Source organism: Podarcis muralis, chromosome 15, assembly GCF_964188315.1.
Source record: "Podarcis muralis chromosome 15, rPodMur119.hap1.1, whole genome shotgun sequence".
NCBI lineage: Eukaryota > Metazoa > Chordata > Lepidosauria > Squamata > Lacertidae > Podarcis > Podarcis muralis.
Window position 1 is genome coordinate 37,527,647 of NC_135669.1, and position 27,662 is coordinate 37,555,308.

At 44.5% G+C, this 27,662-nt stretch overlaps 1 protein-coding gene across 30 annotated transcripts in view; it reads left to right on the plus strand.

Annotated features, from left to right (window-relative positions):
• The first annotated feature begins 1,414 nt into the window (after positions 1-1,414).
• MSI2 (musashi RNA binding protein 2) overlaps positions 1,415-27,662 on the plus strand; it is a 408,902-nt gene continuing 382,654 nt past the window's right edge. For 26 of the 30 annotated variants that reach the window (XM_028708003.2, XM_028708004.2, XM_028708007.2 and 23 more), the window contains exons 1-5: positions 1,416-1,573; positions 2,060-2,100; positions 2,664-2,745; positions 3,443-3,527; positions 7,871-7,912. In XM_028708003.2, the coding sequence (XP_028563836.1) occupies positions 1,512-1,573; positions 2,060-2,100; positions 2,664-2,745; positions 3,443-3,527; positions 7,871-7,912 (312 nt within the window). In that variant the 5' untranslated portion in view covers positions 1,416-1,511. Of the gene's footprint in view, positions 1,574-1,688; positions 1,801-2,059; positions 2,101-2,392; positions 2,530-2,663; positions 2,746-3,442; positions 3,528-5,509; positions 5,532-7,870; positions 7,913-27,662 lie in introns of those variants that run through there. The other 4 variants (XM_077919615.1, XM_077919613.1, XM_028708014.2 and 1 more) reach the window with 4 other exon arrangements.

Consider the following 27,662-nt stretch of genomic DNA (forward strand, 5'->3'; position numbering starts at 1 on the left):
TCATTACATAACTTTAGGCAAAAACATTTCATTTCTGCCAGGCCCTTAATCATCTGTGACTTCCTTGACTGGGTGGGACGTTTTTTAAAAACAGGACCGTCTTTCAGGCTTTTCCCTCTATGGCCGTTTCAATGCATGGGTTTGTTTGTTTATACAGTGGTACCTCGGGTTACATACACTCCAGGTTACATACGCTTCAGGTTACAGACTCCGTTAACCCAGAAACAGTGCTTCAGGTTAAGAACTTTGCTTCAGGATAAGAACAGAAATCATGCTCTGGCGGCGCGGCGGCAGCAGGAGGCCCCATTAGCTAAAGTGGTGCTTCAGGTTAAGAACAGTTTCAGGTTAAGAACGGACCTCTGGAACGAATTAAGTACTTAACCCGAGGTACCACTGTATATTGGGTTATGTTGGTAAAGAAGCAACCAATACATTAATAATAATAATAATTTGTATACTGCCTTTCATCCCAAGATCCCAGGGCACTTCAGAACAGAACAATAATAATAATTACGTGTGTGTTGAGCCCTCCTGCTCATTTTTGCTGACAAGGGCCCCTGGGCCGATGCCCCAAGTCCTGCCCTGACAGCACCCGCGTTTTCTCCCTTAGGATCTTAAAAGCACGGCTAACCTGCTCCCACCACGGGAGAGACCTGGGGAGGGGACTGCAAGGTAGTGGGGCTGTCCGGCTCGCCATTCCGTGAGAGAGCGAGCGAGAGCGCTGTTTTGCCAGGCGCAGGCGGCGCATGTCAGATCAGCCCCAAAGGATCCAGGTCACGGTCAAGCCAGGCTGCCGGGCGGAATCCGGCTGCCTGCGTCCGCCCGGCTCCTTGCGCTTGGAGCGCCAGCGGTGGGCGGGCGTCGGGGCGAAGAGAAGCGGGAGCCGGGGAAGGGGGCGGGGCCTCGGCGGAGCTTGTGACGTCTCTCGAATCGGTTACTGTACGTTCTGAGAACTCCGCCCCACGTGCGTCCCAGGGAGGGGGAGGAGGCGGAGGGGGAGGAGGGGTGGATGGGAGGGAGCAAGGCTGGCTGGCTGGCTGGCTCTGGAAGGGGAGGATGGCCGTGCGCGGAAGGGAGAGAGAGAGGAGAGGGGGGAGGAGGGAGAGAAAGCAAGGAGCTTGAGCTGAGCTAAGCTAAGCTGATCCCACGTGTGAAAGGATCTGGCTGGTTCCCCGGCTTCTCTCTCTCTCTCTCTCCCTCTCCTCCCCTCCAGCCAGTAATATTCGCCGGTAGCAGGAAAAGAAAAGAAAAAGAGGAGAGAGGGGGGAGAGAAAAAAAAGGGGGGGGGGGAGAAAAGAGAGAGGGAGAGAGAGAGAGAGAGAAAGAGGGAAAAGAAAGATAAAAGGAAGAGAAGTGATCAGAGAAAGGGGGCAAAAAGGGGGGTGGAGAAAGAGCGAGCCAGGGGGGAGGGTGGGGGGTTTCTACAGGGTGGGGGCTATTTTCTCTCTTTCCCCCTCTCTCTTTCTCTTTCTCTCTCTCCACGGGGTTGAGCCTTCTTCTCGTTTGCAGCCATGGAGGCGGAAGGGAGCCAAGCGATATCTGGGAGCCCCAATGACTCTCAGCACGACCCTGGGTGAGTTGGATCGTCCGCGCGCCCCCTCCCCTCCGCGTGCGTCCTCCTCCTCTTGCATTGCCACTTTAGAATGCTCCCCTGCCCTCCCCCACCACCTTTTTAACAAAACTGGGTTAATGGGGTGGGTGGGGGGTTGAGAGCGCGCGCGTGAGAAGCCCCCAATGGCTGATCCGGTGCCGGCTCTTTCTGGCTCGCTTTCCCCCCTCTTTCTGAGTTACTCACCTTGGGTGGGTTGCACTGATCTGCCCCCCTCCTCTTCCCCGCTCGTTCCCGGCTTCACCCCTTCTTCTGCTTCTCCACCTCCTTTTCTTCTTCTCTCTCTCCCCCCCACCCCCCTTGGCCAAACCAGGCTCCGCTTCCCTCGGCGCCCCCCCCAGCCACCCACCCCCCTTTCCACCTCTGCCTTCCTTTTCGCTTTTGTAAGTTACACGTCAAAATGGCCGATCTGACATCTGTGCTTAACTCTGTTATGTTTTCTTCTTCCAGTAAAATGTTTATTGGCGGCCTGAGTTGGCAAACATCACCAGGTAAGACGGGGGTGAGGGTGCGTGTGCCGTGTGGGGAGAGGTGGGGGGCGCCCCCATCTCCCACTCCCCCCCATCCCTCCAGCCCTGTCTCCTTTGATAGGTCTTTGTTGTTATCCCAGGTCAGTTGCATCGGGTTCTTGCCCCCCTCCTTCCCCTCCAGAACCCCCCCTCCTTCCCAACACTCTCACACAGTCACAGACAGACACACGTTTTTTGTTTTTGTTTTCCCCTTCCACAAGGTTAAGGAGATGCGATATTTTATTTGCTCCAAATAACAGATCCATTTCTCGAGTCCTCTATTCGACCTTAAATTTGCGTGCGCGCACTTTTAAGGGATGGCAGGCTGGGGGGCAGGGGGGGGCAGAGCAAAAGAAGCTTCCTTGTGCCACCAAAGAATCCTTTCCCATCTTCTGTGAAAGAAAATAATAGGTCATTCTCTCCCCTCCCCAGTGGCTGGTTTTAAATAATGTATTATTATTTTTATGTTTATGTTTGCTTCTGTGGTTTTTTTTCCTTCCCCCATCTCCTCCTCTCTCTCACTCTCTCTTTCTCCCATCCCACAGACAACCTTAGAGATTATTTTAGTAAATTTGGAGACATTAGAGAATGTATGGTCATGCGAGACCCGACTACGAAGCGCTCCAGGTAAGTCATCTTTCAAATCAAAGTTTTCTTCCTATGGATACTCCTCTCTTTCTTTCTCTCTCTGTCTCTATGTGTATGTTATGGAAGCCTGAATATTCTGTCTATGAAGCAAGTGTCAATATATTTAAGAATATATATATATACACACACAGTATATATGATTCCTTGGAAGTTTATATATCTTTTTTTTAAAAAAAACTTCTGGACTACTCCTAGTTCTGACTTATAGTTCTGAGTCTTGTTTGTAAATGCTGATGGACACTGCTTAATGTTTGCTGGTGGGAACTTGTTAAATTATATCCCACTTTATCTCTTGGAGAAACTTGCTTCTGCTGTTAGGTGTTTTGTTTTTTTAAAAAATAGTCTCTTTGGCTTATTTACCCTCTTTTTAATAAAGAGGTCACATCCCATCACTTCTTCTCACTTCTGCATAAAGCAAAGCGGAAAGGTCTCTTTTTGGGGAGGGGGAGGAGGAGGAACGATTAAAAGAACGGTATATAAAGTCTTCCCCTTCCCTTCCTCGGAACCAAAGTGTATATTTTTAATGAGAGGGTGGTAGCTTCTTGAAAGAGGGCAAGAGAGGATGAAACTGTGTCCATATTTTTTTTATATATTTTTGCCGCTTCTTTTCCAGTGCTGAGTTCACGCTGTGTCCCATTTCCCTCTCCACCTTCTCTTGTTCTTTGTCTCATTTCAGAGGCTTTGGTTTCGTTACATTTGCTGATCCGGCAAGCGTAGATAAAGTATTAGCTCAACCCCACCACGAATTAGATTCCAAGACGGTATGTTATATGATGTGATGGAATTGGTGTTTGTGTGTGCGCGGCGTTTTAATGTCTCCTTTATTTCCTGCAATATTATGACTGTGACAGGCTTATTTAAAGAGACAGTGCCCCTTTTTGTTGTTGTCGAGTCTGCCAGAGGTTTCTCGTTCAGTTTTTTTTTACTCCCTAAAAGAAGCACCAGTCTGTTACTAAGCCTGGAAGTTCTTTCTGGCTTTATGAAATCTCCTAAAATGTTAAATAACTTGCTAGCCACTTCAGTTTTAAACCAGTTTGTTGTGCTTAGTTGTTTTCTGCTAATTGCATCTTGAGCTACTCAGCTTAAAGAACTGCATTCTGGTACAACAACAAAATAAGCTTTCTGTTATGTCAGAAAAATGTTAGTTTTGCTCAGTGTTGGTTTTTTTTTTTTAAAGTTTTGTTATTATTCTTACCACAAAACTTCAAAATCCTCTTCTTAATGCCCTTCCAGATATTTGAAAGTTATGCTCCCCCCTTTTTTTAACCTAACAAGGTGTGTTCTGCGGATCTGCAACTAATAAGTTTCAATGGGATCGTAGTCATTGTTTAGTTCTTGTTGATGTTATTCAAAGTCCGTCCATTGTACCGGACTTAAAACAGCTTGAAGAGTTAAATGCTAGTTTGATTTGAGAGCGTAATAGTTTCCTGCCATCACCACCTTTCCCAGTACAAGTCCTAACTCATCTGTCGTACCAGAAAAAAGGGAAGTTTGTGCCCTGTTATCTTCATTAGTAATCTTTGAGCAAAATTATAATTAAAGGACACTGGGAAAGGTCACCTCTGCTACAGCAGTTCTCTGTATGGAGTGGGGGCCTCCCCCTTTTTCTTTTGAGGAGGGAGACATCTGATGCAATTGTCTGATGTACACCCATGACATTTATAAAATTAATTAATGTGAATGTTTTTCTTCAACATTAATAGCGCACAGTCCATTTTGTAAAAGGTGTGTGTGTCTATGTGTGTGGTTCTTTGACGCAACGTATGCCCTAATGTTACCAAGATCTGTTTTGTAATGGATTCCTTTTAAAACAAAACAAAAAAAGATTTGGAATCAAACTGGGGTTTTTTCCTTCCAATTTCTAGTAACGTGCTTGCATGAAAGCAGGTGGAAATATTTTTGAGCTGTTAATAACTTTTATGTACAAATTCTGCTGGGCTTGCCTGAGCATGTAAGCCGTGCTCAAGCATTTCATAATTTTGGGGTTTATTTATTTATTTGTTGGGGTGGTAGCATTTCATGAGATTCGGCTATGCTCCTGGGAAATTGTCTCCTTATGTTCATACAAATTTATTTATTTAGGTGTAAAAATCCAGGCAGGGAAAAAACCTTTTGTAAACGTGGGTTGTACAAAGAAAGTACACTGCTTTGGTCATCCTTCCACCTATTGACCATTAATCCTGAGAGTGTATTAATTACCGTTGTCGTTTATACAGTGCCATTAACTATGTGGCATTTTACAGAGGAACTAGAGAGAGAGAGAGAGAGATCTTTGTCCCCAAGGAGCTTACAGTCTAAAACTCACAGTGGGAAATATGGAGGGGAAGGAGAGAAGAGGCTAGCAAAAGATATGAGAAATTGCTTTTTACGTGTGTGTAAAAGGCCTGGCAGCCCCAGCCACTTTCTCATAGGGTGGTGTTGGGACGGGGAATCGAGTTAAGCAGTTGGTTGCGGTGCACCCACATCACTTAGTTTGTGATGTAAGCAAGGCCAAAACTGCATTTATTTGACCATGATGTCGCCCAAGCACACTCGGATTGGCATGGGGTTACCTGCCCCGAAATCTGTGTTTCTCCAGAGTTAAAAAGAGAGAAAGCTAAGATGGGGTTTCGCTTTATAGCTGCTGACTTCTTAGACCTCTGATAGTATCTTGTCCTGCATAGCCTTTGACTCTGTTTCAACGTTCAGCACAGGAAGCAGCTCGGTTGGGTATTGACATGGAAGGCGCCGCTCTTGTTTACAGTTACGTTAAAAGCTTGGTTTAGGTAATGGCCATTCATATCAGAAATAGTACTATTATTATTAGTCATTTCCTAGAGGACTTTGTAGATACAGTAAGTAGCATTGTATCTATCTAACTAACTAATTTTTATTTTTAGTAGCCTTTTTTCTGTCGGCTGTTCTTTTAAATAGTTGACAGGGATACGCAACAGGTATGGATTTGCCGTGTGGGTCGTGCTTTAAATCTCCTGGTTGCTTTAGGCTGACATTTCCCCCATTTTGGAGCAGTCAAAAGAGTCACTGTGCGAAAGACACCCAACCTTTTGAGTTTAACCTATGCTTTAGAGCTTGATGACTTACATCAACTCTCCCAAACATTATAGTTGTATAATAATGGTAGGCCTGTTCTCTGTCCCCCACCCTCCGCCCCCAAACTTTTAGATCACTCAATGGGAAATCTGCACCTGTTGTATTTCTCTGGTAGAAAAGTATCTAGCCAGTGCTGAATATATATGTGTATATATGTAGACAATGTTAATCTCTATGAAAGGGTTAGCTTTGTAGATTAAGGATTTTATGAGTTTTCTCTTCATGCTTCACGAACTGTTACAGTGGTGTATAGTCACTCATTTCTCAGGTATATGGTTTTTCTTTCCTTGCTTTTTAATTATTATTTTTTTAAAAAAGTTTTTATCGTAAGTGGAGTGTGGTGTGATGACACATGCCAGCTAAGGGACACAAGTTGAATGAAAGCAGGTTGAAAATATCCCTGTTTTATGCAGGCAGCGAATAGGTTTTCTTAACCTGCTGAAAGTGACTCTGATATTGGTCCTCTGAGCCAAGGTTTCTCTTAAAGACTCGCCCCTGGTTTGCAAGCAGAACTTAGGCTTTAAAGTGATACGAGTAGTCTGCAGTGAGTAAATCAGCTGAAGAAGCTGGGGAGTAAGTTGTGAAAATTATTTTCAGGCCTGCAGTCTTGTAGCCACTTTCGGGGTATGTGTGTGTGAGTCCTGTTGACCTCAGTAGGAAATAGGATTGTGCTTTGTGCATCCTATTAACTTGGCTAATGGAACCTGTACCCCATATCTGCAACATGCTTATTCATGTCTAAGGTTAATTCTTTCATAGGCAGTTTATTAAGAAGCTGTGCCAGTCGGAATCTCTTCTCTGCCCTGTTCTGTCCTCCACCCAAGTTTGCTATGCAGAGGTTCATAAAGGTGTACATGACATTTTTTAATTAAATCAAGTGATTCAGAAATACTGTATTTTGAGCAGTGTCTAGAACCAAAGGAGATTCGAGACCAATAACATTACCCTGTACAAATTTACTTGAGCGGGGGAGTTAATTCACTGTGGAACTTGCTTCCTAGTGAGTGAGTTTAAGACCGCAGCTTTAGGAATCTGTTTTATTACCTTTTTTTGAGATACCCGTTGACAAGTCACCGTTTTTATTATTTACGTGGCAGCTATAAATCTGTGGTTTTAGCACCTTGGAAGACAGGAGTCCATTGTCAGTTAAGGATATAGCCTTAAAAAATTCTATGGTTTGGTTCAGAGTTTTATTACCTGATTTATTATTTTATTCTCATTTTTTTTGAAGGGTGGGATTGCAAGTTATTGAATTAAATTAGCTTTAAAAAAATCAAATCTGCCTTAAACAGATACTGATTTTCATATAGTTAGCCTTGGATGTTCAAGACTGTATGTTAGTTGTGAATGTCGTTTTTTCTTAAAGGAAGTTTTTTCACAGTTAGCATCCTTTCAGGGTGACCTGCTAAAAGTGAAATTGGGGATATGCAGTTTGGGGTGGAAAAAGCTTTCCTTTCAGGCATTCCAGCTGATTTTTTTTTTTTAAACTGGCAGTTGCTGTTTTTGTTCTTTCTTTTAAATAGTTTTCTTAAACTGCAGAGGCTTTAAGAATCCAAAAGAAAACAAACAGAAACGGCACGAAGATTGTGTGCATTGAAAGTCAGAATGGTTTGCATTCCCCTCCCAATTGCTCATATTTTTAAATGCATGCAATCTGCAGAATATGCAAATTGAGTCTACCGTCCAGGATTTGATGGTCAAATTAGCAACAGGGAACTCCTTCCTCTACTTAGCTCAAAATCTTTTTTATAAACAGTACTGTAAATTGTTGATAGCTCACAGAACACATTATTGGTTCACTTTCTGTGTGTTCTCCCCCCCCCCCTATATGATCATCCCCCCTTACACCTCTGCACCCCGTTAGTAACCCTGCAAAACTCAATGTACCTGAGAAATGAAGGCTTAATCATTCAGTACAGTATCCTTTTTTGTTTGTTTTTTTGCCTTTCTGAAGAATCTGCGCAAATTACGTTGCTTTTCATTTTTCTTTTCTCTCCTCCCTGCTCCCTCACAGATTGACCCTAAAGTTGCATTTCCTCGACGAGCTCAACCTAAGGTAAGAAAGATCAATAATGGGGGGGTTCAGGGCATCCTGAGAACCTCACATTGCTGAGCAATGTAGAGAGGAATGGACCATGTTGAGGGGGTGGGCGGGGAGAAGCTAGCAGAATTTGCAACAGAGACTCTTAAGGCTGGAATACCTGGTGTCTGAAGGTTCTCTGAAAACTACCTGGTTTGTGTGAAGGAAGGCCCGTCTCTCGCAGATCCATCTCCTTGTGTCATTGTGTGTTTGGTACAAGCAGCCTTTCGTGTCTACCTTGGATCTTAATAATAAAATGACAACTGTGTTGAGCGCCTGTGGTATATTGACAAACTAAAGGGCTCGTCTGTTTCTCTGTCTGCTTTTTGGTGCCTTTATGTGGGGCAGTTCCCTCCTGTTTAGTTTTGCTCCTTCCCAACGTGCCCCCCCTTTTTCCTAGTGCATAACTTTTGAGAAGTGCTAGTTCACTCACAAGCTTTGGAGCCAGGGAGCCTCTGGCTGCTATTGGAAGGCCTGAGCTCCTCTGAGCATTGCCTGCGGAAGAAGCGTTGGAACAAAGAGCCTTAAGTTTGATTGGATAAGTGACCTGTTCTCCACCCCCCCACCCCCCACTTTATTCAGGGCCGCCTTGTTGTAATGCATTTGGTTGCTTGCAAGGACATGTCAGTCATGTTCAAAAGAGCTTTTGTCCGAAGGCTACCTCCAAAACAAAACTCAGAACCAAGTCTGCTGTTGGGGCCAGCTTTTCAGGGTTGGCTCTGTTAGTTCGCAAGGTGGTGGCAGTGGTGCTGCATTCATCCTCTTAATGTGGAGGAAATACTTTCGGCATAGGCGATGTTTTTCTTTCTTTAAAAAAAAATGCAAGCTGAAATAGTCCTTCTCAACCAGTACTGGAACATGTAGCGTCAACGGCACGTCCCCCAGAGTGTTCCTGTAGTTGGGTCCCGTTAGTTCTTTCTCCTTGGACAGAAACTCATGGCTGGAATCCCTCTGGTCTGTGTTCTTGGAAGCGGGGGAAAGGTGGACTCAAATCTGTCTGTAAGAGAAAGACGGTATGTCTTGTGCCCATTCTGGTTAGGGAGGGGTTAATGAAATAGTTGCACAGCGCAGGCATGAAGTGGTTAGCACAGTAAGTACAGTGTAAGTTAGTAAGTACGGGGTAGGTTTGGTCTGCCCAAGGTGGAACACACAGCATTACTTTCTTAGAATTTATGAGTACAACTATGAAATTGGTATGTTTGCTACAGTTTGCTGGGCTAGTCGGAAGCCCAGGTTTCTACAGAGTTCTCTTTGACTCTGCTTCTCCGCTGCCCCCCTCTTTTGACTCGGAGGAATCTCAGCTGCCGAACCTTTTTAATTCACGTGGTTTCCAAAGCTAATTTATACCGCATTCTCTTGGAACTGATTCTCTCCCTGCCCCCCGCCTCGGCACCACTCTGCCCATTTGTTAAGAGGAAGGATGTCTTGAGTGTGATACTGCAGGCACAAGCCAGCAAGGGAATATGTGTCAGAATTGGACCGGGAGAAGCTGTTCAAATGGAACACTTGTTCGTGGCATGCAACTCTTGGCGAGGGAAGGAACTTAGTCTTGTGCAACAGTGGTGTAAAATATAAAAGGGTGTCTAGAGAAGAACAGCGTGCAGCTCTTTAGAAATAGCAGTAGTGGACTACCACCCGATGATGTTGGATTTTAAAACTGTCGGATGACGTTTTGGTGGTAATAGCAGGGAAGCTGTGGGAGACCACTTCCCAGATCTAAATATGTATGTTCCTGAGATAGTGAGATGCAAATATATATATATATATATATATATATATATATATATAACCTTTTTGCAAGGAGTTCCTAGAATATGTAGCTGTTTAACAAAATATTTACCCAGACTATTTGATGTATTCAACTTTTAAGTCACATATGAAAATAGATTTGCACCACCCTTCTAAAGCACAGTGGGACGTGGGTGGTGCTGTGGGTTAAACCACAGAGCCTAGGACTTACCGATCAGAAGGTCGGCAGTTCGAATCCCTGCGACGGGGTGAGCTCCCGTTGCTCGGTCCCTGCTCCTGCCAACCTAGCAGTTCGAAAGCACGTCAAAGTGCAAGTAGATAAATAGGTACTGCGGGAAGGTAAACAGCCTTTCTGTGCGCTGCTCTGGTTCGCCAGAAGTGGCTTAGTCATGCTAGCCACATGACCCGGAAGCTGTACGCCGGCTCCCTTGGCCAATAAAGCAAGATGAGCGCCGCCACCCCACAGTCGGCCACGACTGGACCTAATGGTGGTCTAAAGCACAGTAATGAAACTGCTTGGTGGGCCTCCCTAAGGAGGGAATTCTACAGGTGCAGCTCAGTAGCTGAGAAGGCCCTGCTCTCTGCTTCCACAGAACAAACTGCCCTGGGTGGGTGCAGAGCTCTTGTGTGGGCTGATAAGGCAGAAGCATAAATAATTTTGTAAACCGCTTCTGCTTATTGGCCCCCCCTTCTGCCGGGCAGCTTAAGCAGTGTCTCAGTTTCAGGTACACAACAATATCCTCCCAACCCCACTCCCCCAGGAAGAGACAGAGGAATGTGTTTTTATGTACCTTTTTACAAGAATTTGAGGCTCAGTAGCTCGGGACATCCCCACCCACCTTTGTTTGGGCTAACCATGGTCTGAGCTTGCAATGGGAAAACCATAGCACAGAGTGGCTTCTTCTTTAGTGGTCTTGGGCATATATGCTTCTGTCTTCATGGTGCAAATGGTCTCTGGAGTGGAGCAGTGGCCAAACCTGGAGTTTGTTAATTCAGATGTTGTGCCAATCTGATGCTTCAAACCTGCTTCAAACCATGGTTTGTCAGTCCAGGCAGAATGCCCAAACCATTGTTAAGCACCCATAACTGTGGTTTGGCATGAACTAAGCTAATGAGTTTGCCCAGATGGAATTATCTGCAAGGCTGATGCTGTACATAAGCTTATTATTATTATTATTATTATTATTATTATTATTATTATTATTATAAAAAGAGAGTCATCTCTGCATTCTACAGCATTGGCTAGAAAAGTTGATGGGTAAAACTTACAATGATAAATTCTGTCTTTTTTCTGTCTTAATTTTCATGTAAAATCCCAACTGCATATTAGAAATGGTTTCTTTACATGCAGGTCCTGAACGTTTCACATTGTTGAGTTTTTGCTCTAGGCTGCACTACAACATCATTTATAAGGTTGTATTCAGGGGGGGCTCATTGAAATCAAACTGTTATATTCAGTTTTAGCTGTACTCTGAGTAGACCCATTGAAATGAATGAACATAGCTAGCTTAGGCCTATTGATTGAACTTGATTGCATCTGAACCAAGTTAGTCAAGATTACTCTGAATGCGACTTACTATGATGCTTCCCCCCCTGTTCTTGCACATTGTTTTGAGTTCACATTGGATTTCACAGGTTTGAGCATGGTTACAGGAAATGGACTGGCATATATGCATGTCCGATGTGGTAGGAAAAAAGAGTTGAGAAGTGCAAGTGTGTCGATTGCATGCTCTTGCACAATGTGCATAGATATAAGTGTGGTAACTCAGTTAACACTTTCTGATACAGATTGAAAGTGAAGTAGATTCCTTAAAAGCATGGTGGATATTTTGTATGACCGCCCAGGTTCTCTGAACAGGATTCAAAACTGCCTGAGCAGCAATATGTCATACAAATGCCGCCATATTTTCCAAATTTAGGAGGCTATACAATTGTATTTCAGGGGCACAGTCCAGCCAAAGTTAAGCACTTTTTAAGGTCCTGATTTTTAATGGAGAGAATTAAGAACCCATTTCATGTTTGTGCCCTATGGATTTCATTGGAAAAGTGCTTAAGTTCTGATTGGATCTTGTCCAAAAGGTGCTTTTCTCAAAGCTCAGGAATACTCTATTTACACACAAAGCAAGGCACTGCTGTCATGTTCTTTCCTTTTATACAAGTATCTGGAACATTTGTTTTTTACTCATTGCCTTCATTTGCTGAGGTTCACCAAAATTATCCTGACTTTTCAGGATGCCTTGCGATAGCTATTAAAACTTCTTTCCTTGCAGTGACTTCTCTGTAGCTTGGTACAAACTTCTTTTTTTAAGGCTCAAATCGGAAGGTCTGGAGTTTTAGTAACATGAGAATTTCTCGTAATGGCACGCAACCTAAATCCCCCTTATTTAGAGGTTCTTGTTTCTTCACCCACCCTTCCTTAGTGAGCGTCTCAAAGGTGCAGTGAAAATATTAAAACATATGCTGGCTTCTGTGTTGAGCATGTGGTTCCCCCAGGTGGAAAGCTTGTATTTTTGCCTCACACCTGCTTTTTTGGATGTTCCTCCCTATTAATCCATTCTAATTTGTTGAGGTTTGTCTTTTTTAAAAAGGGGCTTGTAATGGAAAGGATGTGTAAAATGATATCAAAGGCGGGCAAAAATCTTCCAAGGCGGAATGGACTTGCAACGTCCGTGCTGTTGCGATCCTCCCTGTGTGGGTTTTTCTTAGCTTCCTTTCTCCCACGAGGCTTCTAAACTGAAAAGTTAATTTTTCACAGTTAAATGGCCAGTGTTTGCCTTTAAAATGCAGACGTTCAGCTGAGCTAGTTGACAGTTCTTTCTGCAGAAATGAGTTACTCATGAAATACCTCTTCCGGTGTAAGCAAAGGACTTTAGGACTTGCAACCGTAGCATCTATCCCCGCTTTGAGCACGGTGGTGATCTTTAACTCCAAGGTTGAGGGCTGTTTTGTGTATGTGTTGATTTGCAATAAAACTTGGCTTCCTCTGATGAAGTGGAGCAGGGTCAATGACCGTAGCAAGGTAGCCATCCTTTAAAGTGCCCCGCAACTAAGGATGCCAGAGAATTCAGTCAGAAATTGTTGGGAGTGGAAGTTGCCGCATTTTCATCCAAGGTCAGGAACAGAAATCACACAAGCGAATAAGAGTGGTGTTTGCTTTTCACTCCAAAAAACGCTATGTTTTTTTCTGTCATCGTTTTTGATACTTCTTTTCCATTTAAATGCATTGAAATTAATTACATAATTATGTTATTTTCAGCTGTAGTGGATAGCAAGATAGACATAGGTTTTTGCTGAAGCTGAACTGCAGTGGAACAGAAACCGTGCTGATTGTGATTGTTTATTACCCTTTATTAAATTTTTATACTGCCCTTTAGCCAAAGATCATGGGGTGGTTTACAATATAAAGTGATGAATCCAGCAAAGCCCGGAAATCGCTGCCTCCTTACATCCCTGCCTAAGATTCTTGGTCGTCTTTTCCGCAAATTGCAATAAAGCTTTTGTTGATACAAAACATACAGTGGAGTGATGCTTTTGTCCCCAAATCTCCCATTCTTGTCTAGGCTTCTCCCCCCCCCCCCCATTTTTTTTACACTATCTGAGAAGGCAGCTGTTGGAATTTTTCTGGCCTTTGCTTTGTTCATCTGCAGGAATGCCCGCTTCTTCCTGAAGTGCGAAATCATTCTTTTTGTGCATTTAGTCCCTAACTTGTAGCTGTGAACTGTTTCATGTTTAGTGCAGCCTTGCAAATTAGCCCACAGAAGTTCCTAGCAAGCCTGCAACATGTTCCAAAGCATAGCTGCCAGGGTTTTCATGGGGGCTTTGTGATCTGATCATATAACTTTGATTTTGTATCATCTTCCTTTGTTACCTGTTTTGTTTCTTGGCTCAATTCAAAGTGCTGGAAGGAAGGTGGGGACTCTCGGAGGTTTTATAGCAGAGGTTGGATGGCCACCTGTCATGGATGCGTTAATCGAGATTCCTGCATTGCAGGGTGTTGACTAGATGACCCAGGGGGTCCCTTCCAACTCTATGCTTCTTTAAATTCCTCTACTGCCTAGGATCAGGATACCTTAAGATCTGTTTTCTGCTATATGTACCTACCAGAACCTTAAGCCTGCATTCAGTGGTACTGATCTGTGTCCCTTTCCTATTAGGGAAACTTGAGAGAATGGTTTTCTAGCCCTGTTGACTGTGTTTGGACAATCATAGATTAGCTTAATAACCGGAGACATGACTGAGCCTTGCACACAGCCACTTTGTCCCCTTTGTGTGTGTAAGTGAAGAAGCTAGCAAGCCTCAGTAAAGAAACTCTGTCTTCCCATTATGTTCAGACCAGGAAACTATGGTTAACAGCTTCCAAATGAACCCACCTGTGAAGCCATGTTTTGAAGTTGGCTTAATATCCTGGTGTGTTTGAATGCCATTGACCATAGTTTCCCAGTCCAGACCCAAGTGAATGGTCATTAGCAATGGAGGTTAAACATCAGTGCTGCATAGTGGTTAGGGTGTTGGATGAGGACTTGGAAGGCCTTGGTTTAAACCCCACTTGGCCATGAAACTCACTGAGTGACCTTGGGGCCAGTTGATGTTTCTCACCTTACTTAAAGGGTTGTTGAGAGGATAAAATGGAGGAGGCAGGGTAAGAGGAAGCCCGCCTTGAGCTCCTTGGAGGAGAGGCAGGATATAAATTTAATCGACTGTGTTCCTGGGTTCTGTCTGCATGGCTTAGGAAATAGGAGGCCAAAGCAAAGTGTCAAAAAGATCCCTGCATTGTTAGGGGTTCTTGATTACCTCTTTGCTTCACCTTGGGCCAAGTGACTAACATCAATGAATCTTCGTCTTTGGTGTGCACAGGTGTGTGGAGTTCAGAATTTGACTGAGAGTGAATTGGTTTAGTGAAGAAGAGCAAGCAGCATAAAGGCAAGGGAATTTGCCTTTTCTGAAAGCGTCAGATTACTGATTCAGAATAGCAACTGTGAATCACTAACCTATGCTATCCTTGATCATTTGGAACGATGAAGTAGCCTCATATTGAGTCATATTGAGTCATGTCCATGTAGCCCAATCCGTCTAACTGGAGATGCCAGGAATTGACCTTGGGACCATGCACTGAGCTATGAGCCTCTCCAAGAGGTCTTGTAAGCTAGCTCTCTTAACGGCTGCAGAAATACATTTCGAGGCTTTTGTTGGCCCGTTGCAGATTTAACAGTGATGAAATGGTTAAGCGATTGGTAGTGGGAGCTTTGCAGCTGTTCATCCTGTGCCATCAGCATCTGGATTCCCCTGTGCCAGTGCAAAGCGATTCAAAGGGGGAAAGATGCAGGTTATAATGACTTGAAAGCCCTTGTGGATCCCTTTTCCTTAAGGTAACCTTAGCCCGGGTCTCCACAGTTGCTTGCTTACAGCAGGTCACATCATTTGTAATCCTAAACTACTTTTGCTGTCTGAGACGACTTATAACGGTGCGCTTCAATAAACTCTGGTTCTCATGGCTTATTGGCAGATGGGTGGGGAATACCTGCAGTATTAGCTTTCACCTGCAGTTACTTGCACGATGCAGAAAGAGAGAGAGAGAAAGAGAGAAAGAGAGAAAGAGAGAAAGAGAGAAAGAAAGAAAGAAAGAAAGAAAGAAAGAAAGAAAGAAAGAAAGAAAGACTCTAATGGCCTTCTAAATTTTGTACCAAAGCATTTCTTTGTCTTGCGGAACATTGAGAGCTTTAACGAGTTCTAGTGATAAAATGCACGTGTGAGAACACACAGACCAAATCCGTTGTGTTTGTATTTCTTCATTTGGACAGGAGTTTCACACTCTGAGCCAACAGAGGAAATGCATCTCTAATTCGGTGAATGTTGCCAGTCTCGGAAGATGTTGTTTTTCTAAATGGTTATAGAGTCTTGGACCTCTTCCTCTTTGAGAGAGGAGAAAGGCTGCTGCCTCATCTCTCTCTCTCTGTTGTCTGTCTTTTAAAACCAAGATTAACTTTTACCGGTGATCTTTCATGATAGCTATTGAGGAATTCCAACAGCAGTTATCTTCATAATCAACTTACTTTCTCTGCCTATTTTGGCTGCTGTGCAACAGTCTCTGCACTTGGTAGAGTTGAGCCTTCTTGGTGGTGGTCCCCTCGTCATGAAACACCCTCCAGAGATACATTTGCCCAGAGCCAACACTTTGACACTGGGTTACTTGAAAAAGGCAGGGTGGATTTTTAAAACTAAATAGGTACAGTGTTAAGGCTTCCTAGGGACAGTGTTGATTTGTTATGGTGGAAGAGTCTTTGGCATCTTTGCAAGTTTGGGTAAGGGAGAAGGAGGTCATGTAAATAAACTTAAGGATGGCTGTACATATTAAGTCTGAATCTGTGCTTCCTTTATTATGTTAGTGTTTAAAGCTCTAAATGGCTTGCGCTCTTAATATCTGAAAGGACAGCTTTCCTATCAGTGTTAAGATCAGCATAGCGGGCCTTTATAGTTCCACTACCCTCAGATGTTCAGGGTGTTGGTGGTGGCCCAAGTTGAGGGCATTCTCTGCAGCAGATCCTAGCTTGTGGAATTCCCTCCTTACAGAGGTGTGTCTGGCACCAATGCTATACAGCTTTTGGAGGATGCTGAAGAAGCATCTCAGGGCGGTGGGTTCATTCCCCACGTTGGGCAAAAGATTCCTGCATTGCAGGGGGTTGGACTAGATGACCCTTGTGGTCCCTTCCAACTTGACCATTCTACAATTCTGTGTGTGTTTTGGGGACCCACTGTGATTTGTTTTTAAAGGTTGAGTTTTAAATTGTTGTAACCTGCCGTAGACCCGCTGGTGAAGGGTGGGCAATAAATTATAATAGTAACTTGAAAAACACTAATTAATTAATTAATAATGGCCCAATTTGGGATAGGCACAGATGATTTGTGTTTTGTTATTCTCTTCTCCTCCGTTCCCCTTTGTTACAGGACAGGGTTATATTTCACCCCCTCTCTAACAGGTAGGAGAGGATATCAAATGTATACTGTATTAAGAGGGCTGGGTGAAGATTGGCCTTTGGCCCTGCTGGCCTTTGGCTGCTGTGATGTAGGGCAGCAAGGGGTCCTTTCAGTGCTTCTCTCTGCTTGTCCAACTTTTGGAGCATCTCTGCCTACTGAGCAGCCGTTTTCAGCCTAGGGGTTGGTCTGCTAATGACTGATCTAAAACCATCAAATTCATTTATTTGTCACTGCCACTGACAGCCCAGTTAATGATAATAGATTCTTTTTTTAGCCGGTCGCCTTGTCTGATTCCTTCTCTCCCTCCCTCTCTCTCTCTCTCTCTGTTCCCGCCCCCTGATATGCTGAGAATCGGCATTACTGAGAAAACGCAGGTCTTATTTTTAGCAAGAGATGCTGGAAATAGCATAACTCACGCAGCATGTGCCTTCGATATAGCTTATGTGGATGGGAGTGGAATTGAGCGTCGTGTGTTTCTAGGTACCGTCTCAAATCCTGGCATTCTGCTGGTACTTCCAGGATCAGATGTGTGAAAGTGCAAGATAGGTGGTAGCTGTGGGAGGAGCACCCTGAAAAGGGTCCATGTGCCAGCTTCCAGCCTGGCTGTGTGCGGCTGTGTGCACAAGATGCTGCCCCAAACATGCCTTGGCTCAAAGTTGCAGTGAAGATGGTGTGCTAGATGTTGAATTCAGCACATGGCAGCAGGTGTGGGGAACCTTTGGCCCTCCAGATGTTGCTGAGCTGTTGGGACGCTGGTGGCACTGTGGGTTAAACCACAGAGCCTAGGACTTGCCGATCAGAAGGTCAGCGGTTCGAATCCCCGCGACAGGGTGAGCTCCCGTTGCTTGGTCCCTGCTCCTGCCAACCTAGCAGTTCGAAAGCATGTCAAAATGCAAGTAGATAAATAGGTACCGCTCTGGCGGGAAGGTAAACGGCGTTTCCATGCGCTGCTCTGGTTCGCCAGAAGTGGAATAGTCATGCTGGCCACATGACCTGGAAGCTGTACGCTGGCTCCCTCGGCCAGTAAAGCGAGATGAGTGCTGCAACCCCAGAGTCGGCCACGACTGGACCTAATGGTCAGGGGTCCCTTTACCTTTATGTTGCTGAGCTATAATTCCCATCATCCCTGCCCATTGACCACTCTTGCTAGGGCTGATGGGAGTTGTAGATCAGCATCATCTGGAGTGCAAAGGTTCCCGTACCTGATGTATTTATTTCTATACTGTTTTATATTTTTTATAAAAATCTCAAAGTGGTTTACAGCTAATTAAATCAATAAAACAATAGCCGGGCGATGTTCCTCCGGCCTCATGAGGACCCTCTTCAGTAGGGCTGGGTGAGTGTGGGCCTCCTTGCGGAAAGGGCCTTGCGGGGAGTGGCCTTCACGCCTCACAGCTGGGCGATGTTCCTCTGGCCTCAGTGACGTACACCATTAGCTGACTGTGAGTTAAGAACATCAAGGGAAAAGTGTGTCTTACAAAATCCAAGAGCTCCATCCTGTAATTCCTCCATCTTTGTCAAACTGGCACCCTCCAGCCTTCTAAAAACACATGCAGGAAGAGCTGGGATCCACCTGTAGCTTGAACACTCCATCTTGGTTCCATGCTTTTGGGCTTCTTGGCCAGGAGGCGTTTTCACTCCTTTCGCTGCTGCTTATTCACTCGTCTTCTCCCTCCAAGGCTGACGATGTTGCTCCCTACCGCCAGCCATGCAAAATACATGAACTGAGCACCATGACCTCTTCACATCAAAGCAACAGCAGACAACTCGCACGCACACACACACAGCCTCTGGGTGCACAGTGACTACTCAAAAGTACTTGCAGGAGGGGTTTTTTTTAACAGTGATTGTGCATGCACAGTGTGAGTTGTGTGTGGTTTGTGTGAGCTTTCTGCTCTTGCTTTGACCTGAATAGGCCATGGTGTTGAGTTCAAGCACTTCGGTTGCAATTGATTGCCCCTCTGTTGGGTTGCCCTTGACTCCTCACTTTTACCTTTCCATTCTTGGGCGCCACACAATAGTGCTTGGTGCCCGTTGGGATTGGTGGGGCAGAGGAAAGGGAAACTTAAGTTGTTTAAAATTGTTTTTAATACAGTACTGTGTTTTGATGCTGTAACCCGTCCTTGGACCTCAGGGCAGTGTTTGAAGTTAGCCACGCGCAAGGTGCATTTTGCACCTGATTATCGGCCACTTGCCACCAAGTGAAGATTCCTGGCTGCCAGAAGGGTGCCTGAGATCTCTGCCATCTGGAGGTGCATGCCTGGGAATCCTTGGATCTGGACTGTTTTCATACACTGATACCACATCCTAGGCAGAATTCTATCAGTTATATTTTATCTGCATAATTGGAATGAATTTCAGGAACCAAAATGCTTTTTCTGTGCAGCCTGAGCAGGAGCGGTGAACACAGTGAATTGTTGTAGCTTGTCTTCACTTACCCCTCCCCATCCCACTGCCCTGTTCACAGTTGTGAAGAATATTCTTACATTAAGAACGGTCTGTGTTCATTAAGAAAAAGAGGTAGGAATAGGCCAATATATATGTGGGCTGTCCATGGATAAAGTGACCTTTCTTCTTTTAAGTTTTCAAATTTCTTAACCTAGCTCTAGGTTTCCACTTGAACTAGCCAGATGTTTGACTGAGAACCAATCGCAGTTAGTCCATCATTTGAAAAATAAGATTTGAGAGCCATCTTGCCCCAAAATGGCAACTAGAAATTCCGTTTCGGCGGCTGTAACCTCGGTTTAAGGAGCCATTTGGCGCCTAGCTTATATATCCGAGTTTCTAACGCTGCCTCAGGGTGAAGGGCGGGTAGTTAAATAAATAGTAACTAATGATAGGTGGGGCTGAAGAATCACAGGAGCCAGACACAACTCATTATGGCTTTGTCCTCATTCTTCTCTTGTGCAAAAGACAATATAGATATGATAGTAGTACATGATTACGTGGGAGTAAGTCCTTTTGAACTCACTGGGTTCTAAGAAGACCTATCTTGACTTGGTTCTAAGAAGATCTACATAGGATTGCTTTGCATAGATTCTCCACTATCTACCTCTCTTAACACACACGATGAATGAAAGCAGGACATGGTGACGCCGATTCCGAGCCAGGAATTAGAGAGCAGAGAATGAGTTTAGTATAGCCAGGTGGGTTGAGGAGAGGAAGGCTGTGCTCAAGTTTTGGACATGGCCCAAGTCGCCCATAGCAAAAAGCCTTCCTTGTTGCCATGTTTATCTTAAAAGGACTGTTCATGCATGATTGTAGAGCAAGTAGTAGCTGGACTTGAGCAGCACGGCTGTCTATCACTAAAGCCAGCAATGTTCAATTGAAATTGAAATTGCCCTCAAGCAAGTTCTGCAGTAAATATGGTTGGGCTGAACTTGTGTGTTGGGGGGGAAACATGCCTGCTTCACTGTACTTCTAAATTTTATTTAAGTTTAAGCTGTCCTCCTTGGATCCACCCCACACATGTTTTCAACACGTCAAATTTGGTTCTGGCAGCTCGTTGGGTTCTCAGTCTATGAGTTTTTTTACATGAGAAACCTTTAAAATCTTGTTCCAGAGGTGGATCTGGAGGGGAAAGCCATTAGCGATCTAATTCTGCTCTCTTCTCTTTTTCTGGAAGCTCTACCTAAAAATTATAAGGTTTCCTCACAGGAGAAATTGGGTTTTAGACAGGGCAGGTTTCACACAGTATGTTTTGCACCTTGCTGCTGGACCGTGTTATGATTCATCTGCATCTAAAGGTGAATCATCAGTGTGGCGTGTTTCTCAGTCTTGAATCTGTGGTATTTAAAGTAGATTTGCTAACTAATGCTTTGAAGAGCCTATAGGCTGCCCTGTGGATGTAGGTTTTTTTGTCTCCTACCACCCTCCACAAGTAAGCAGACCAGATGGCATTTAAAGTGAAGTGTGTATCCACTAAAAGTAAACTAAGGTGGTTCAGAGAGGTATAAATTCCTGGCCTTAGTGCATTTTCCTTACTTCCTGTTTTGGACTCATGGTGGAATGTCAACCCACCTCTTCCCTAATGAGAACAATGTCCTATACCTGTGATGATTGACGGCACGGTAAATCCATAAGGCAACCCCTTCTTCTCTTCTGCCCACACACAAACACAAGACATTTCTTTTTCTTTTTTTAAGCCTTCTTAAAAGTGCAGTTTCTGTTTGGAATTCTCTCTGCCCTTGGGCAAGGATGACAGTAAATGCTGCTAGTTGAGCTGTCTTTCTGCCTTCATGATGCCCAAATAGTGTGCTGTTTTTCTTGACTTAGGGAGGTCATTATAAAATGAGTTTGCAAACCTTTGCTGTCAATCCAGCTCGTCCCTATTCTTTGGTAAAGTGAGCATCTTGGCTGTAGTCCTGTGATACAGCAGGAGCTGTGTGTGTTGGGTGCCTTCTGACGCAGCATTGCACCCTTTCCCCCCTTCTAGGTGACGCCAAATGCTTTTCTTCTGGTCATCTTGAGGACTGGTGCCATGGCATGGCAGTGGCATTATGGATTCTGTTCACTGTGGACTTGCTCTGCTTTATTTGTTAGATGATGATTATTTAGGTTTTTTTAAAAAAAATTGTCGAATTGGTCACTGGTCACATGAGGTTGCGTAGGAGAGGACTAGGAAGGGAAACCTAGGAATATAGGAAGCTGTCTTGGTTTATCGAGCTCAGTGTTGTCTGTTCTCACAACGGTCTGCTCAGATACAAAGAACTTTGCCTGTTGTCCATCAATCAAAACATCGGAAAGAGGGTCAGGTGGGGAGCACTTGGCCTCTGATTATCTGAATTGACAAATGGGGTCATCCTGTTGGAGCTGGTGGTCCTTTGAGTGGCTGCAAGCTATAGAGGTCTTTCAAGGTTAACACAGTTAGAATTGTGCCTGAAAATGCATAAGAAGTCCGCAAAACTGTTTTCAAACTAGTGAGATATGTCTTGCGACCAACAGATTCTGGTCAGTAATGTGGCTTTCGTATGCTGAACGTATGCACAGCCACGCGCCGTGTCTGGAGTTTCTCTGTGTCTTTCTAGCCTTCCTCTTTGCAACCAGTGACCTTGAACTGCCTTGCAGTGTCCTTGATGTTTCACTCCTTGTATTCTTCAAGAGTTCCCTGCATCTCTTATCTAGTTGCTGCTAGAAACCGTCATGGTGCTTTGCCAAGCGAAGGAGTGGGAAGCGCTGGCTACTTCAGGCTGGCCTTATTCTTTCATGAGACTGAACAACTTCAGGGAAAGGTAACTTTGAGAATGTTCCCTTTTCTTAGAACAGATGCATCCTTGGCTTTGCAGAACATAACAGCCTACATCCTTTGGACTCCTAGTTCGCACTTCTTTTCAAAAGGTAATCCTAGCTGGTACAAGTTGCGATAAAACATTGCTTTCAGAATTTTTTTTAAATTAAAAGAGCACATCGCGGTTTGTTTATTTACTCAAAGCATTTTTAAAATCCTGCTTTTCAGGCTCCCTCTATAAATCCCAGTGATAAAGACAGTCCCAACCTCCAGGCTTACAATCTAAAAGACACAACACAAAAGGAAAAGGGATGAAGAGGGATGAAGGGGCAAAAGCAAGAAAATTTAGGCATCATTTCTTGCTTATAAATTTAGTATTATTTTGATTTATTTCCCACCCTTCGCCCTGAGGTCCCAGAGCAGGCCAAAACAATTAAAAATATCCAGCTGGAGTGAAAAGATTAGAGCCAAAAACGGCAGGTCTTTCAGTATAGCTGAATCCAACATTTTCATCCTTCGGAATCCAAAATATTTCTGCCCACTCATCCAAATGTATTTAGAGTGAAAGGGCACTTATATGTGGCTGACTAGATGTTGGGGAGACATGTTGCTTGCCTGTAAAAGTTGGGATCTCAGAGGCAAACAACACATGAATTTGTGTAATAAGACAACTTAAAAAGAAAAGCAGCCACTGAAGGCTTTGATCTGAGTGCTACGGGGAGGGGCTGATTCTTTTGGTTACTTTCCTGCTCAAAAACTCCCCCAAGCCGTTTCTCTCTCCTCACCTGCCCAGTTGAGACGTTCTACATTGATATTTACCTTTGTAAAGCTCTGTTGCTTCTTGACTTCAATTGGTGCCTCCCGAGCTGCTTTTCATGCAAAATGAAACCACCAGGCTTTATTGTACAAATTTGCATCTGCTGTGTGCGTTGACCTTCAGGTTTTGACCCTGAGTTTAGTATTTAACAGGAGAAAGAGGGGCATGCATTCTGAAATATTGGATGGACTACTTAATGAGTGTCACCCGCCAACATTGGGCTGCAGGTAGCAAAAACGCTATAAGCAGACAATTCAAGTAGTGCAAAATGGCAGCTCCTAATAAAGTTGAGTTTAAGAGGCCAGTGGCGTACTTTGGCGATTGGAAGGCTGCGTACAAGGAGGTGATGCCTGAAGAATGAAATGAGCTGTGACTTCGTCTTGAGCTGAAATAGCTCAGCTAATACCCAGTTCTTGGCGCACAGCATGGTATACCTGCTTCGGCACTGGACTTGCAACAGACTTCAAATCTATGCTCACCTCCAAAGTTCACTGGATGGCTTTCAGCCAGGTACTAACTCTCATTCTCTCAGCATAACCCACCTCTCAATGTTGCAGGGAGGGGAGAGAACCGTGTGTGTCAGCCAGAACTATTTGGAGAAATACAAAGAAATAACACGAGTTGTGAATGCCAGGGCTCAGCCCCCGTCATCTAACTTAGCATGCCTCTGAGCATGCACAGGGTGCTCTGCTTGTTTGCTCGTTACTGAGAACCACGGACACATTGTGTGATGGAGGAGATATAATCTCCAAGGCACCGCCTCCCATTTCACAGTTCATTTCTCTTTTGAGCAAATCTTGGCACCTGATTTTTACAGGAGGGCTACTTTGGGGAGGGCCCACCACAGACACTGTTCCTACCTGGGTAACTGGGTAACTTGAAGGGTCCACCTGGTGGTCCTCAGAGCTGGATTTGGCCCTGTGCTTGATGGCTTAAAAGATGCTGGGTGCCAGTTCCTTTTCTCTTACTGGACAGCTGCTTCATGTTTTCTTAATAACCTCTAATTTAGGTTAATGCATATCACTGGATTCTGCGTCTCTTTTGAAAATTAGGCTCTGCACCCCATGTTGGGAGCTTGCATGCAATAGCAAGCTCCTTTAACACAGGAGAGATCAAAGGAACTTTTGCTCTTTCATAATGTTCTTAAAACTGTTTGGCAGGTGCAGCTCTCCTCTTGTTGTGGGTGACTTCTTTTTAGATTTGCTTCTATGGAACCTAACCAAAAAAGAAAAAGAAAAAAAGAGAGGTAGAAGCAGATAACATCACACCACCTGCTTGTTTTTACCTTTTGGCTCTACCTGAGTGGGAATAATTGGAAACGGAGGCAGTTAAATGCCCTTGAAGTGGGCACAGGCAGAGTGCAGGCAGGCGGAAAAGGTAAAACTCCTTAATCCAGCCACGAGAGAATATAAAATTCTGTGTGTTCCTGTTTGCTGCCTGCTGAATCTCAAACTATGTCTGGCTTCTTCCCCACGTTGAGACCCATATCGCTGTTAAAACACAAGAAGCAGGGTCTGTGGGCTCCTTAAAGACTAGCAAATTATTTACAGCATAATAGGCTATTGTGGGCTGGTCTTGTTATGGGGAGGCTTTCTTTGACCCATAAAAATGTCATGGTGAGGCCTCCATGTAAAATACAGGGCTGTAACTTGGTGGTAGAGCTTATGCTTTGTATGCAGAAGGTCCCAGGTTCATTGCACCATATTGCAAGCTAGAAGATCTCTAGTAGTAATGCTCCTATACCATAGGTAGTCACTGCCAATCAGAGCAGACATTACTGGGGCCAGATGTACCACTTACCTGACTAGGTATAAGTCTGTGTTCACATTCACCTATTCCTGGACTGTACTATTTCCAGGCTGTTGGAGGGGTTGCATGTCTGAAGACTTTCTGGTAGTTTTTTGTTTTTGTTTTGTTAAAAGCTCCTGCTTGTGTGTGGAAAACTTCATTTTCCTAATGTGCTCTTTTCTACCTGAATGCATCCTCCCAAAACCATGGAATACTGCAGAGTGCTATCAGCTACTTTTATTCCCAAGTGGTTCAGTCCAGCAACATTTTGACCATACAATGAATCATTTGTCCAGACTAGGTCTGCATGCAGACGGTCCCTGGTGTCTCCTGCTAAAATGAATTCGGGTGGCAGAGCTGGGGAATACCCCGGCCTGTGACCCTGGGGAACAGGCGCTAGAGAGGAAAAGTAAATCTTCAAACTTCTCAAACCCAAGAGTGATCTTCAGCCCAAGCATGCATTTCTCAGTTTTCTCTGATATATTTATGTGATGGTAGTAGTGCCGTTCTTGCAACCCGTCTTGAACAGTAGAGGGTCCTGATCGAAGACCAGCTTTCCCCAATGAGTTGCCTTCCAGAAGTTGCTGAACTCCAACTTCCGTCACCCTTTACTCCTGACCATTTGACCTGAGGATGGTGGGTGTTGCATGTGCAGATAACACCTGGAGGGCTACAGGTTCATCATTCTTGTTCTACACACATTGGTTGGGCTACTTTTTGCAGGTTTGGCTGAAAGGCTCCCTCCACTTTCTTTTCTCCTTTCTCCTTCATTGGAGCATTCCTGATCTAGATCTGCCTGTTAGGAGCAGGGAGATGGGCGTTGCTCATTCCTGTTCCCTCCTGCATAATAATTCCAATACTAAAATTAGTGCTGGTCTCCCTGGGCCATAATTCTTTCCTGAGATTATGGAGAATTGCGTGTCCCAGTGATTTATAGTTTTTCTGGGTCTGGATTCCCCCCACTCTTTTCTTCTTTTATATAACCTTGAGTCCTCAGGTCACAGTCCTTAACCTTTCTTCTCCTTCTTTGTATCTTTCTCCTTCTTTCTTTCATGGTCTTCCCATTCTTCGCCCTTGTTCCTTCCCCATCCAGTCCCTCTTGTATGGGGGGGAACACTTTAGCCATCTTCCGTATTTTTGCCTGTTTAAGCCTCTGTCACTGCGGGCAGATGGCTTCCTTGGGAGCTCTTCTGAAGGTTTTGTAATTGAGTCTTTTACCAGGGCGACAGGATATTATTAACCTTCGCTAAAGCAATTTATTTCATACTCCTTTGTGGGGCTAAGCTTTCTCTCTTTCTACCCCCCTCCCTCCATTTCTTTTTCCCAAGAAAATATGTACGTGGAAAAAAGGTTTTACAAAAGGGAATAACCAAGCCTGAAGCATTAAACTCTCTTTCTGTGTGTGTATTTTTAAATTTGCACGGAGGAAAAAAGGTGTCTGCTGCCTGTTCTTAAAACAACTCTCGTTGGTCCCTTAAAAATGTTTTTAATGTGTGTTTGCATGCTTGAGGGGAAGAAAAAAAGCAGCCCTTTCGACTATAAGTAGCTCGTAAAAGGGGGGGTCCCATTTCATTTGATGTTTTAATATCCCTTGCTACTTAAAGCAATACAGCATCTTGTTTTCATCTCCTCAATTGCTCCTAAATCTAACTTGGGAAGGACGGGAGAGAGAGGGGAGGGAAGTCTTAGTGTGGTCCATCGGATGGAACTGAGGGAGACACGACTGACCTTGTTTCAATTCCCAGCCCAGTTTGGACTTGCTGGGTGGCCCCGGGCTGGTGGTTCTCTTGTCATTCTTCGTTTCCCTGTCTGCAACACTCCAGTAGGTATTGCGAACTGACTTGAGAGCTTGCAGGGAAGCGCTTTTTCATGTAAAAGCGCTGAAGAGATCCCTAATAATGAATTAAACTTCCCTGAAATTTTGCGGCGGCTGTTCGTTGGGGAAGAGGGGTAGGCAGGGAGCTAGCTCTTCTTTAGTGCTGCCCTCCTGTCATTCAGGGATGCTGCTGAATGCCCCCCCATTGTTTTGGGCTATCCCTAAGGAGCAGCAATGTCGCCACTTGCTTGTTCTACACACTGAATGCCATAAATGGGCCTGCCTACTAGCTCTATATGCCAAAGGCACCAGTTCTAATGTGCAGATGTGCGCGTGTGATTGGCCCTTGTCGATAACGCTGCTGTAGTTGTGAATACTACGCACCTGCCTTATTTATTTTGTTTCCTTTATGAATCGCTTCCTACGAATAATCTCAAAATCATTTCACGATACTGTAAAAAACATATGCAAAACATCTTGAGTCCGCAGGAACAGTTGAAGCCAGTGCATATGTAGTAACGACGACAAAAAAGTAAAGAAAAGAAATTTAAAAATTAAATAACCATACATAGGAAAATAGCTGCGTGTATGAACCAATTTCAAATAAATTCGGATACTGACTTGGATAAAATGCTTGACTTAGAAGGCTTGCTGAAAGGAGGAGAGGCTTCAACAGGCAATAGGGTACCTGCCTGAAAGGTAACAGGAAGGAATTCCAAAGGGTTGAGACCACCACACTGTTGGCCCTGTTCCAACTTCGTGTGGAACAGATCTCCTGATAAGATGGTATCTGCAGGTTGCCCTCTCCCACAGTGATCAGTTGGGTGTATAATGGACATGGGTGTAGCCAGGATTTTTTGGGGGGAGGGGAGGACTTTTTGGGGAGGAGCAGAACCGACGTGATTGGTCAGTTAGTTAAATATTTCTATTGTTTTACTTGATCTAAGGGGGGAGGCAGCTGCCCCCCTGCTCCCCTTTGGCTACGCCCATGATAATGGATGAGGCGAACTTTTATCAGGCCATTGGTCCATCAGACCCATCAGTCTACTCTGATTGGCAGCAGCTCTCTGGCAGAGAGGGGTGTTTCCCAGCCTCATTAATTGGAAACAACTGACTTCAGAAAAGAAAAGAAAAGAAAAACAGCAGTTCTGGGTGTGCAGAGAAGTGGCAAGGGGAGCAAGAAATATGCTGTGTGCAAATGCAAATATCCAGTGACTGAAAGCTGGGGGAGCCAATGGGATAGACGGAAGTGGGTTTGGGGGGGGGGGGAAGCTCCTGATTTCCCTTAGGGTAATTCCTGACTGGAGATGCCTGGGGTTGTACTTGGGATCTTCTGGGTGAGACACTATGGGGCTCT